Source organism: Clarias gariepinus, chromosome 8 (assembly GCF_024256425.1).
Source record: "Clarias gariepinus isolate MV-2021 ecotype Netherlands chromosome 8, CGAR_prim_01v2, whole genome shotgun sequence".
NCBI classification, from domain to species: domain Eukaryota; kingdom Metazoa; phylum Chordata; class Actinopteri; order Siluriformes; family Clariidae; genus Clarias; species Clarias gariepinus.
The window spans coordinates 32,936,736-32,950,349 of NC_071107.1; the positions used below are offsets into that span (position 1 = coordinate 32,936,736).

General features: G+C 38.2%; 1 protein-coding gene and 2 gene segments (V, D, J or C); all 3 read right to left on the reverse strand.

The window, feature by feature from the left end:
• Positions 1–8,249: 8,249 nt before the first annotated feature.
• On the reverse strand, positions 8,250–10,266 carry LOC128528474 (immunoglobulin lambda-1 light chain-like). Its single transcript, XM_053501312.1, has 4 exons — positions 10,125–10,266; positions 9,668–9,961; positions 9,350–9,382; positions 8,250–8,754 (listed from the first exon to the last, which is right to left on the reverse strand). Exons 1-4 carry the CDS (start codon positions 10,174–10,176, stop codon positions 8,429–8,431), a joined length of 705 nt encoding a protein of 234 aa, XP_053357287.1. The 5' UTR covers positions 10,177–10,266; the 3' UTR covers positions 8,250–8,428.
• Positions 10,267–11,260: 994 nt separating this feature from the next.
• LOC128529406 (immunoglobulin lambda constant 7-like) lies at positions 11,261–11,860 on the reverse strand (the record flags this gene model as incomplete). The annotated part of the segment is given in 1 exon segment: positions 11,261–11,860. A coding segment is annotated over 1 exon segment (372 nt), but the record flags the coding sequence as incomplete, so codon positions are not given.
• A 625-nt stretch (positions 11,861–12,485) lies between these two features.
• LOC128528473 (immunoglobulin kappa variable 3-15-like) lies at positions 12,486–13,569 on the reverse strand. The segment is given in 2 exon segments: positions 12,486–13,298; positions 13,429–13,569. Coding segments are annotated over 2 exon segments (396 nt in total).
• Between the last annotated feature and the right edge of the window lie 45 nt (positions 13,570–13,614).

The following is a 13,614-nucleotide window of genomic DNA, read 5'->3' on the forward strand; positions in this document are numbered from 1 at the left end:
ATTAAAATTATTAATGCATCAAACGTTGTGTGATAACAATGTGTCATTGACAGCAGTGTTAGAGATGAGCCTACATGTGTGTGGGTAGGAAAGACTGTGCTGGGACGAGAGCTTGTGGCATCCAATGAGAAGAAAGTCAAAGAGGGAAAGAAGCATCGCCTATGTCATCCCATCATCCGCCCACCTTTACTCTTCTATTCTCTTGTACTAAGGCTGGAGGAGTAGAGTACAATTACTTCTGATTAGAATGATGGAGGACACCTGAAAGAGAGAGATGGAAAGAAAAAGAGAGAGAGAGGTGATAAATACATGATGAGTGCTTATACTATTCTTATTGTAAAAACAAGTCCCAGCACACAGTTTACTTTGGTGCCAAGACCTTTGCACAACCGAATATTGTGGTGCGATCATTTACATAATCACCACTTTTTCAAAGGACAAGCAAGCAAGAGCAAATGTTAGTGAAAGAAATGACACCACTTGGTTGACAGCCAATACAGGGGGAAAAAAATTCACAAAAGGCATTCGGCCATGTCTCTCGACTGCAAAGGCGCCGTTCCAGAATGCTTTAATGTGACAACACTAATTACATCAGAAATGTCCAAAGCACTTACACAGCACAAGGATACACTTTGATGTCTGCAATTACAATGATGTGCTGTCTGCTACATGGACTGTGGGTGCCGGATTCACAAAGAAGACTAAAGTAGCTTCATTATTCTAGCTCTTTGTTCTGAACCCTTATATAAAAATGCTTCATTTCAGTCTGGGAGTAATTCATAAAGTTTTTTAATGTAATAAGCAGGTTCTAACCCACCCTTGCATTTTTGTCCAAACCATTCTTGCATGCATAACAGTGCACCTGTGATTGTGAGACTCGAGTATTCAAGCAACCCTAAGAGGTAGGAATATTACATAAAAGTAAAAAATGGTGTTGCTACAAATGTCGGCATACATTAAAACAAAAAAAAAAATGTAAATGGCAAATTTTCAGTGGACTCTAAAAGTTTTGGTCAAGCGCCAGCTTGTAACCAGAGGAGCAGTCACAAAGGATGAGCAAGTACTGAATGAGCAGTTTTAGCAGTTTTTTTTTTTTTTTAGTTCTTAGTGGCAAGATCCATTTTTTTAATAAATGCTTGGTATTTAAAAAAAACGCTGGATCATAAACAAGCCGCTTGCTGGAAGGATTTGTCTTTGTTTGTCTAACTGTAATTACAACCACTCTGTATAAACATACTTAACTCCTTTTAATTAAATTTGGTTTATTAATCTGTAAGAGAGAGTGAGAATAAACGTGTGAAGGGTGCAACAGGCTGGAGGAAACACAAAAAAAGAGAGATGGTTATTTGTTTTTCCTCGGAAACATTTGTTGGATATTGCACTGTGCCTTGCTGCCCCATAACTGAAGCCGATAATAATAAATTATGGAGCATTTCTTGGAGATAAAGCATCTCTGAGCAGCTCTTTTAAAGCCATATACATAAAATGAGTAGATTGTGCTTCCTCAGTAATTGGAAGCCAAGAGGAGAGGATCACCTTTGATTACGTTTATTTCTCTCGAGGTTTAGAAAGAGGCTCATCAGTAAATCTTTGAACATTGGCCAAATGAAGTACTCTATTGCAAGGACAGATCTTATTTACTTTTAGTACAAGAAAAGGAAAAAGACTCCAAAAAGCAGGAACTATGGTTCAAGGCAAGAAACACTAGAACAAAGAGCAATAAAATGTGAACAAAATGCAGTACGCACAATACAAGCATGACACGGAGAGACAGAAAATTGGCTCCACCCTACAAAATGCTGAAATCATTCGATAACTTGCATGATAATATTAAAGTACTAATAAGTCAATAGTTAAAAAGATTGAAAGGAGGGACATGGACTGTGAAGCAGGGGAAGGAGAAATGCCCTCAGTGATTAGACAGAGTGGCATCCTCAGCAGAGTAACAACACCAGCTGATCCCTGTACGCCTACCCCACAGACTCATCGCCAATTGACAAATGTTCCTGAGAAGCAAACAGGTTATGAGTAAGGAAAATGACATTCTGACCACCAGGTGAACAATAAGTTAATGACCCAACGTCAGGAAGAAACAGGCAATAGAGTATGGCCAGGGACCTGAGTTAGCCGAGCGGAGCAGGAAACTTGCTCATGTTATGTCAGCCCTTACAATGTCCACCAAGGCATCAATTACATAACATACAAGCATGACCTTCAAGATCCATCTCACACTGTCATTCCAGGAGAAGGACAAGGAAGAACATCGCTCCTAAAGGTAGTGCCTCAGGGCTAGAGTGATGTTTCTGTCATGTCTACACTGGAATTCGTGTCAGACTTCACAACCCAGAACACAGCACATGCATACTTGACCTCTAACACACACACTCCCCGCTACACCGCTATTACTGTATATTAATGCGCACTGTGTTCAGTATACTCTCTGTGCTGTTCAATATCAGTGTAAGAATGAAGTGATGCATGCCTAGTGCCTACCGTACACCCCTTTATGGGCAGTGTTATGATCTGGGCTTGCTTCGTTTGGTCAGGGTTTAGTTTAGCAACGTTATCTGCCCAAAACATGAGATAAATTAATGCGACTCTGAATAGAAATAAATATTGTGACATTGCATAAGCTTATGCAATATCACGGCCATAACCAAAGCAAAAGATGGTCCAATGAAATATTAGTGTGTGTTACTTTTTTTTGGCTGGGCAATGTATATGAACTGTAACCAGAAAACCAAAGTATTTTGCTGAAAACCTTTTAGAAAGTTGATTTATGATTTAATCTGGATTTTCTTTTCTTAAAAAAAAAAAAAAAAAAAAAAAACAACAGCCGCAAACTCTTCCACCCAAACAAGTCTATAGACTGGAGATATTTGATTGCATGACTTTACCCAGGACCTTTGAATGTTGAAAAGCCAGAGACAATAGGAGCTTGGCTAATGTGATGAATAAATGGAAGAGTGAATATCTTATTCAATCACAGTAATATATGGAAGAGGGGGGCATTAAACTGCACAAACTCATTTAGGGTGCACAGTAATGCTGCATGTATTAGCATAATGACAAAGTGCTTGTGTTCCGCACCCTCACTTGAGCTTCGAACACTGTAAACCTTAAAGGTATCTTTCGTTTGAGCTCGTCTCAAATCGTAAACCGAGTCAAACGGCTGATTACATATGAATAAGTAAGAATATTTAAAAATATATTCCATGTGTTGGTGATGGAGCACTCTGTGAGATGCCTGAGTTAAGCTTTAACCACAAACATATTTCATTTTTGATGATATATATAAAGCCTTCCATGTTAACTATTGATTTGACAAATGTGTGTCATGAGCAATAAATCGAGCTTCTAAACAGCCCTGTCTTTGGTATTAGGTATTAACACTCTTATATAGTGTGAGACAAAAGTAATACATTATTGGTTACAACAACATGCTATGCTTATTTTTTTTTTGTAGGAGGGGCATAATGGAATAAATACAATGGTCACCATTGGACTCCATGGTCCATTGGACTACAGAGGTTCCATGATGGATGGATGAATAGATGGATGGCATAATGACCACAAATTTTTAGGTTTGTTGCTAGAGCAAGAAATTAACAATTCTGAATCTTATTATACGACGATGGATAGGCACCCTGTTCAGGGTGTACCCCGCTTGTGCCCTAAGCCTTCTTGGATAGGCTCCAGGCCTCCGCGACCCTGAATATAGGATAAAGCAATATAGAAGATGTGTGAGAGAGAATGAGTAGTTCTGACTGAGTAATCTTACTGTAAGAGTGGTGATAATGGATGGTAACAGCACTGGGATGTTTAACTATACGCATCACTCTGCATCATAGGTGTTGGTTAAATACAGAGTGAAAGTAGGTCTGTATTGTCCACAGTACTTAAAAGAGGGGAGAGCAGCTGCCTGCCAAAACCACATTCAAAACCAGTCAGGAATGCACTTTCAGCAAGAAACCACATCTGATAGATAACATTATGTCATCTTAAACAATGTTTTGCCTCCTTAATATTACATGATAATCAGTACAACGGTTCCTTATCTCATGTGATATTGCTTAATTATATCACAGTATTGATGAATCTTGACTCAAATCATGTTAGACCAAGGTTGTTAATTAATTTTGTAGCAGCTGTGGACTATCTTCAGTTCATCTTCAAGACGTTTCAGAAGTGTTTAGATCTAAACTCAGGATTTTCTTCTAAAACCATTCCCTAGTTGCTTTAGTACTTTAATACCATAATGACAGGGGACTGAAGAAGCACCCGAGGACTTCTGTAGACCAGAAAGCCCCCCAAGGCTATATGATGGTGTTTGCCAGATAATGTGATCAGACTACTGTCAAGATTTTGACTTGAGGCTGCATCCTGCTAAGGTTTAGCTGAGTGGTATCCCTGATGAGATGTCTGCCAGAGACCTGAGCAGAAACATAGGTGTCTGAGAGAGGAAAAAACATGGTAAGTTAAGTTATCATCAGCATTGGAAGGAAAACCCATGTGAGGACATGACCTCAAACTGAGAGCAAGTATAGTGTGGGAACAGAAGAAGGATATCAGTAGGGAGTATGCATGGAGCCAATGTAGATCCTCTCCTTGTCCTTGAAAACCTTCCATGCTAATAGGATAGAGGGAAGAAGATGTCTGCTGGCAGTGATGGATGAAGACAATGAAGAAAGGCAGGCATAGGTGGTTGATTTAAGAGGTAGAGAGGAACAGGATTTGTGGTGTGGAATGGTTGCTAGAGTGATGGAAGCCAGAGAGGATAGAGCCATCAAGGGGAGGGTGTGGCTAGTAGAGAAAATATATAGCCAGTTGGTGATAGGCAGGGCAGGGAGAGATGGGGTGAAGGATAGAAAGTGATGACCTGAAAAGAGTAATGAGGCAACACAAGCAATGTCTGTCTAAAACCAACTCCAAGCAAAGTGACCTCAGGGTTATTAGTAGATAGATGAAGGATACTAAAAAGATATTTCCAGTTCTTTAATTAAGTTTCCAAGTGGGCCAGGACAATAATAGAAGATTGAGAGTGAAGGGATGGGACTCAAGGAAAGAGACAGCGTTTAAATGAGACAGAGACTGTATTTCAAAAAACAAAGCAAACCTGTGCCACCCCCTGCCAGTTTCTTATGGAGCGTGAGAGACACTATAGGCAGATGATGGAGCCAGTACAACTGAGTTCTCTAGAGTGAACCAGGTCTCAGACAGTGGCAGAAAATGGAAAAAGACGATAAGATGAAACCAGCGTTCTAGATAGGAGTAGGGCAGTTTCAGAGTTTCATATGTATACTTATATTACTCGTGAAGGAACGCGAAGGTAAAACCTAATCCAGAATTCTTAAACCAGACAAAAGTTCAAAAAGGAAAAATAACATTACTAAGTAAGACATGGGAATAAGTAAATAACACTTACAAAGTGATTCATGGCAAACCCCAAAAGATCTCTGCAAGCTTAGTTTAAATGAAGTAGCCACTCTTCTTTGGACGGCTGAATTAACTTTTTAGCAATAGATCATCCAATGAAACAATCCCCTCCAGTTTCCTTCCACTATCCAAAGACATGCAGGGTTGGCAAATTAGCATCTTGAAACTGTCCATAGTGTGTGAGCAAGTATGTGAGTGAGTGTGTCCAGAGCGTACTCTGCCTTTTTCCTTGGGTTCAAGGCTTCCCGCGAACTGAATCCTGAACTGGATAAGGGATGCAGAGAATAAGTACGTGAGTAAGCGACTGGCTGACTGGAACAATACTTAGGTCAATACTAAATAAAAATAAATAAATAAATAAATAAATAAATCACATACTGTCTATGCCGAATCATATGTGGCTGGGAACTGAGAGAGCAAAAATTGGAGACAGCATAATCTCTCTCTGCTGTCAATCAAAGAAACATTTGTCAATTGTATGCACCTGTTTGAATAAAAAGACAAAATATTATCATGCACAGTAAAATGATAACCTGTCAGAGCAGAGGCAAAATCAAGTGCTGGCTGTGTAAGTAATGGCAGTCTATTTATGTGCTTCTTTTTTTCCTTTTTCATTGCGTTTATGATTTTTGTTCTTGTTGTTTACATGTTAAAGGGTGCCATGAAGGAACGACAAACACAACAGATCCCCTGCTTAGGCATACGCCCTCACAATGGTTTTCCTGCTTTTATTTGATAGTGCCGTGTGCATAGTTCAATAGCACAGCCCAGTGGTTCAAATAACTCACAGGATGGTGCATTTAGGTTTTTGGACTAATAAAAAAGTTATTTTGTTACTTCTAGGTTTGCTTACAGATGATGAATGCATTCACATTAACAAACAGCACAGATGCCGAATAGAGTTTTCAAAACATTGTTTACAATCGCAGACAGATTTATTTCCGTTTGGTTTTCAAGTCTAGTCTGGGGAAATAGAACTGGTTTACTTTTCGCCCAATACTAGTTCCATGGAGCTTGACACTCCTCTGCTGTTCAGTGGTATCATGACACATCACGGTTCACATATAGGCTCGTATTATAATTACACCACGAAACTGTGAAAAACTGAAAATAATTTCTTACTCAGATTTGCATGGCACTGAGAAGATGTGTGTGCACATCATTACTCTTACTCCTCTTCAGATATCAAATATTTCATGCGTTCATATGACAGAATGAGTAAAAAATGGAAATATTAGAAACACCACCAGAGGCTCCCGCTGCTACTGTGTAATTGGATAGGCCTTCATTGTACATTGTTCTCTTAGTTGGTAGATGTGTCTTTCTTTTTTCTAAAAGCTGAGAAAATACCCCATTACAGTCTCCTATTATCCCACCTGCTCCATTGCTAATTAACACATCTCTGCTTTAAAGTCTATAAGTCTCTCATTTATTCTGCTAGAATTCAAAGCGATCATACAGTTTCAGGTGGATGCGTACAGATGGAGGATATCACGTAAAGAATTGGATAAAATTGTAAGGTTTGCACTGGGAGCAGGAAAGACGGATTCGTCTCAGCTAATTTTATTAAATGTCTAATTTGAGTTTGGTGCAGGAAGTTCAGCTTCCGGACATCTGCTAGCAGATATGAAAGAGGAGATGAAGCATGAAGAGCTGTGTGTAAGTGCAGGGAGGAAACTGAAACTGCATTCAAATCAAATCCTCCAGGGCTCTGCTCAGGAAAAAAAAACCAGCTCTCTACTTTTTGGTGTTGATTTGGGGGAAAATAAAAATTCAGAGAAATGGTAAAAGAGAAAGGGTAAAAGCACAAAGGAGAAAATGCTATCTCTATGAAAGTTTACTTACTGAGCAATTTCCAATATTGTTTCTTCCTCTCTCTCTCTACAACTTTTTAACCATGATTAGAAGCTGGTATTAGTCTGATTTCTTTCTTTCAGTTAATTTCCAGCCACAACTTCTCACTTATCTAATTCTGTACTTAGAAAAATCTTTGCACAGGTTTACCAAAATTGAACAGTTGAAGACTGTATACATTTTGCCTTCAACTGCCATTGTGCATGTGCCTACTGCAGCCTCAGCTTTCTGTTCTTGGCTAAATGCAACGCAATCTTCTCCTGTTGTAGGCCATTCTCCTTAGAGATTTACATTGTTTGCATTACTTTTCTACACACCACTAAAGTAAAGATTGGTTATTTCATTTACTGTAGCCTTCCTGTCAAAACCAATCTTTGATCCGACACTCTCTCATCAATGAAGCATTTCCACCCACGGACCACTCCATCTATTTCTTATCTTGTACAGGGTCACAGGAATCTTGAAGCCTATCCCAGGGAACTCGCTACACTGGACAGGGTGCCAATCTACTGTATCACAGGGCACAAGCACATACGCTCACACACTACAGACAATTCGGAAATACCAATTAGCTTAATGTGCATATCTTTGGAAGGAAACCAGAGTACCCGTAGGAAACCTATCAAGAACCAGGGAAGATCACGCAAACCTCATGGACTTAAACCCTTGACACTGGATGTGTGAGGCAACAGTGCCACCAAAACAAGTTAAAGCTTGTTAATTATTTGGTAGAAAATAAGAATGATGAGAAAATATACCGTATATGTATTCCTTTTTCAGTTGCTTAGCCATGCAGTATTTATTTAGGCAGGTTTAAAAAAAATTTTTTTTTTTTAAAGATTTTCTTATCATTAATGCTTGTTATTGTTATAATCCACAAATCGCACATTTGTCACCCACTTTCTTTGATAACCAAATTTATGAACGTATATGCAAATAAAATCCATTTACTATTTTGAATGTGAAAATCATTTTATTGAAGAAAGGTGATAAAAACAACAGAATATAATTTCAGACAAATCTCCCGCAGCATGTTTAAAGAAACAGCAGAAAAGCATAAAGAGTAATGAATTAAGCCTTCTTTTTACTAATATTCCAGCTCTTCTTTCTCTATGCTGATGACTACATTACTAGCTGTCTAGCTGCACTTCTCAGCACTGGTGCTCTGACTCAGCGGTGCTGACAGAGCCGGGTGGTTCACGTGGCACGTGTAGGTTCGTCCGGACCTCCAGCCCTCAGGGCTGAGTTTCAGCATGCTGCTTTGGATGAAGGTGCCGTCAGACTGACGCTCAGAAGAACTCGTCTGCACCTCAGAACCCGCTACAGCATTGCCGTTATCAGACCAGGACAGAGTGGCGCTGTCTGGACGGAAACCCTGCGCCAGACACACCACCCTGACTTCATCGGCTGATGAGAGAGACACAGAGGGAGCCAGCAGAGCGAGGGAAGGAGGAGATGAAATAGCTGGAGGAAAGAGAAGGAGGCAGATAATTAAACTATTAATAAATAACAATCTTTTTTTTCTGCTAAAAAAAAGGGTTCTCTAACAATTACACAATAATGCATTCCTATCAAGTTATACCAGAGTACCATCAATTTCTTAAATCTGATCAGTCAAAAGATATTGATTAGCTTTCACCAAATTGAACACAACTATGAATTGAGCAAAATATAATATAAAATAAAAATTTTAAATAAGCATTGCTGTGGTATAAGAGGAATATACCGCATGAGATGTGCATTATAGAAAAATAATAAACTTCTTTCATGTTCTTAAAACAAATTTAAAAAAGATAAATTTGTCATGCAAACTTTTACTTAAACTGCTATAAAAATTGTCACCCTTTGTGCTCATTTGGGGTTTAAAAGTGCGGACTTATACACCTTGGGCATTTTCTGATTTAGTTGCTCTTCATAATTAAAATATATTATTTGGAAAGTGATTTATTATAAAATATAAATAATAATGAAGAATATTGCATCATTCACGCTGAAGACAGAGTTTTAAATATTTTAAAATTGATCTGCATTTTAAAAAAAAAAGTAAGGTTTTACTTACCAAAAGTAACTTCAGTGCCTCCACCAAAAACTGTGGTGTAGCACAGTGTTAGAGCTCAGTACAAAAACCTCAGGGCCGTAGCGCACTGTTCCTGCTCACACTTAACACTTCAGTGATCAGGACTATAGAACATAAACACACTGAACAGGAGAAAAAAATAGTAATAATTGGGACAGGAAGTGGTGCAGAATTCATGACCCTGCTCATACTGAACACTACAGGGTGTGTTTGTGTAAAACTGTGACTGTTTCAGACTAATTTAGGTCCAGTTGAGGTTGTGTTGGAGTTTTTGTACGAGGAGATAAATAAACTGCAGGGACGTGCCACTTCCTACACAGCCATGACAAGCACAGTAATAGACGGATTCATCTTCAGCCTGAACACCGTTAATTTGAAGATATTCTTGTGATCCAGATCCACTGTAGGTGAATCGACTTGGCAGTCCACTTGCTCTGGTTGTATCAGACAACAAGAATGTTGGAGTTTTTCCAGGTTTTTGTTGGTACCATGCTATGGTCCAGTCACCTGTACTGGGTGAACACAGAATCTTCACATTTTGCCCAGCCTGAACAGACATCGCCTTCTCCTGAGTCAACACAAGGGCTTCCAAACCTGTTCAAACAAACACACACTTTAATTATCACATCCTTCCAATGCATCATTATTTAAGCTCAGTAATCATATGAGATTATGATGAACTCTACTTTAAGACAAAGCTGATTTTTATTTTTATTTTTTGCACTAGAACGTGTGTTTAAATTTTGAGTAAAGTTACCTGAAAGAGTGAATAAGATGGTGGTGAGGGAGAAAGTGTTCAGGAGCTTCATGTTCAGGTCTGTAAAGAACGAGATACAAGAGACTCCGACTTCTTGTGAGAGCAGACTCAAGCTGCACACACTCACACACTGCTCCTTTTAAACAGAGTGTGATAGTAGGGATTCTCAGAAAACACACCTCCATGAGCGCATGTGTGCACAAACACACACACACACAAATACATTTGCATTAAGTTTGATTACTTGTCATGCATGCCTTTTAGATTTAAATATGCCAACAATTACCTTAAAAAAACGAATTGAATATTGAAAACTGATTTCGTTTTCAGTAATAATTTATTACAAAACTTGTCATAATGTATATGTTTATATACATAAGCTAAATTAAACATGTATGGAAGGAATCTCCAGTGTAAGATTTTATTTTCCAACATAGAAAAGTTTCTGTTTTTGTCTAATAAACATCCAAGAAGTCAAGAAGTGAGAAAAAGAGTGAAACCTAAAGAGTCGAGGTAAAAAATAATCAGTTAAAAAAGGGGAACTTCAACAGAAACTGTACATAAATCAGATCTCTTGGGGCCCCAGCAGATAATTTAATAATAAAACAGATGGCAAATGTGACCATGGCACCATGAAATAAAAAACTAATTTAATGTCATGAAAACATTACTACAGATATTATTTAGACATTTGGTTATAGTGTACGAGGCAAACCATAATGTATGTGATGTATGAGGTTTCCAAAATAATGATTAAAAATTAAAACCAAATCTAAACTACCCTTTTAGACAAACGTCTATTGTTTTGGCTTTTTTTAAGTAGAAATTAATGTGTATTCAACATCATCATTAATAAAAGCTTTTTTTTGTCTTTGTGTCCTGTCAAATAATAAGCACAAAAAAACTGAATGAAGATTACATTTTATTCTGACTGGTGTAAATAATAATTCACTTTTAAAGGTTAATATACTTGGAAAATGTAATAAAAAGTTTAGCAGTTGAAATTAGGTTAAAATAATGAAAATTAACCAATAGATTTATTTTTCTTTTTAATTTATGAGCTTAATTACACTGACTAAATAAATCCATGTTCAAACATACTGTTTCCAATATGTATTATAAAGTTCCACACAGCATTTTGTCTCTTATAATCACTTTATTGAGGAAAACTCTTGTAATTAGCCATGCAAATACAAGAACATGAAATATTCTACATCGACTCTAAACACAAGCAGAAACACAGAGAAAAATTCTCTGAGACATGAAGCAAAGCAGCTGTTTTTAAAAGATGATTTTATCACTTTCTCCTCTCTTCATGCTGATGACTACAGTACTACATTCAGCACATCCATCTCTCCAGCTGTCTAGCTGCACTTCTCAGCACTGGTGCTCTGACTCAGCGGTGCTGACAGAGCCGGGTGGTTCACGTGGCACGTGTAGGTTCGTCCGGAGCTCCAGCCCTCAGGGCTGAGTTTCAGCATGCTGCTTTGGATGAAGGTGCCGTCAGACTGACGCTCAGAAGAACTCGTCTGCACCTCAGAACCCGCTACAGCGTTGCCGTTATCAGACCAGGACAGAGTGGCGCTATCGGGAACAAAACCCTGTGCCAGACACACCACCCTGACTTGTCCATCATCATCACATGATGAGAGAGACGCGGAGGGTGCCAGCAGAGCGAGGGACGGAGGAGATGGAGTTGCTGGAGGAAAGAGAAGGCGGCAAATAATTAAACTATTAATACATAATTATATTATTCTTATTTTTTTCTGTAACAATTGTTCTTTAACAATTACACAATAATATATTAAGGTATACCAGAGTACTGTGGATTTCTTAAATCTGATTAGATTTATTTTTTTTTTTTTTATAACACCAGCTCTGACTGGAGTGTTATCTTCGGGACAAATTTCAAGTTTCGGTTAAGATTCTCATTCTAATACGTTATGCTTTTGTATGGCGATTGTTTCACATAGACATAGACACATAGATATATCTGTTGATATGCTGACGATTTGTATGAGGAGACTTTTATTTTACATTTATAGAAAGCTAGAAAGCATCAGCACGTTATAAAAATCTAAATTAGCTCTGTATACAAAGTTTTTCTGAGCAAGAAAATCTCTTGGACAAGGGACAGTGTTTTTTACAATTATAAGACAAGAACATGCAATAATTTGTTTTACCAACATTTCACAAGATTGAAACTTTATGTCATTCATGTCCATAGAGCCGAATTAAAGTTAAAATTAAAGTTAAATTTTTAATGCAATAAATAATAGTCACCCACTTGTGCTCATTAGTAGTTTAAAAGTGCAAACTCCTACACTTTTTGCATTTTTTGAATTAGTTGTTGTTTATAATTTGGAAAGTGATTCATTCCAAAATACAAATAATAATGAAGAACATTTCCATAACAAGTGTCTAACAATCATGAGCACTACTGATCCTTTTACATTGATGAAGGGATTTTAAATGTTTTTTCTAATAGATATTTTTCTTCAGGTCTATGTATGAAAAAAAAAATCAGCAGTTAGAAAAGGACGTAAGTAAGATTTTACTTACCAAAAGTTACTTCAGTGCCTCCACCAAACACTGCGGTGTTGCACAGTGTTAGATCTCAGTACAAAAACCTCAGGGCCGTAGCGCACTGTTCCTGCTCACACTTAACACTTCAGTGATCAGGACTATAGAACATAAACACACTAAACAGGACAAAATAGTAATAATTGGGACAGGAAGTGGTGCAGAACTCATGACCCTGCTCATACTGAACACTACAGGGTGTGTTTGTGTAGAACTGTGGGTGTTTCAGACTAATTTATTTCCAGTTGAGGTTGTGTTGGGGTTTTTGTATGAGGGGATCAATAAACTGCAGCAACGTGCCACTTCCTACACAGCCATGACAAGCACAGTAATAGACGGCTTCATCTTCAGCCTGAACACCGTTAATATGAAGATATCTTTGCGATCCAGATCCACTGTAGGTGAATCGACTCAGCAGTCCACTTGCTCTGGTGCCATCAACAAGTAAGAACGTCGGTGATTTCCCTGGTTTTTGTTGGTACCATGCTAAAGCATAATTTGAAGAGGAATCTGTTCTGCAGGACATCTTAATAATTTCTCCTGCTTTGACAGACATCGCTTTCTCCTGCGTAAGCACAAGAGTTTCCAAACCTGATGTGGAGAAAGAAAGAAAATGCATTCTGTTAACTGATATTTAAGTAAAACAAATACTTTTTTAACAGAAAACCTGTTGTGCTTGATCTAATGTTTTTAAATCTATATTACTCTCTAACAGCCTCACCAGGAAGAATGAAGAGGAGAATCAGAGTTTTGATGATCATGATGGCCTTCCAAAGATGGTCAGAAGGTTATTCTTCAGGGCAAAACACATGCTCAGTCACACACTGCCCTTAAATAGGACCAGCACACTTACGTACAACCTCTCCTCCCCCTGCGCGCACACACACACACACCCAGGAAATAAGAG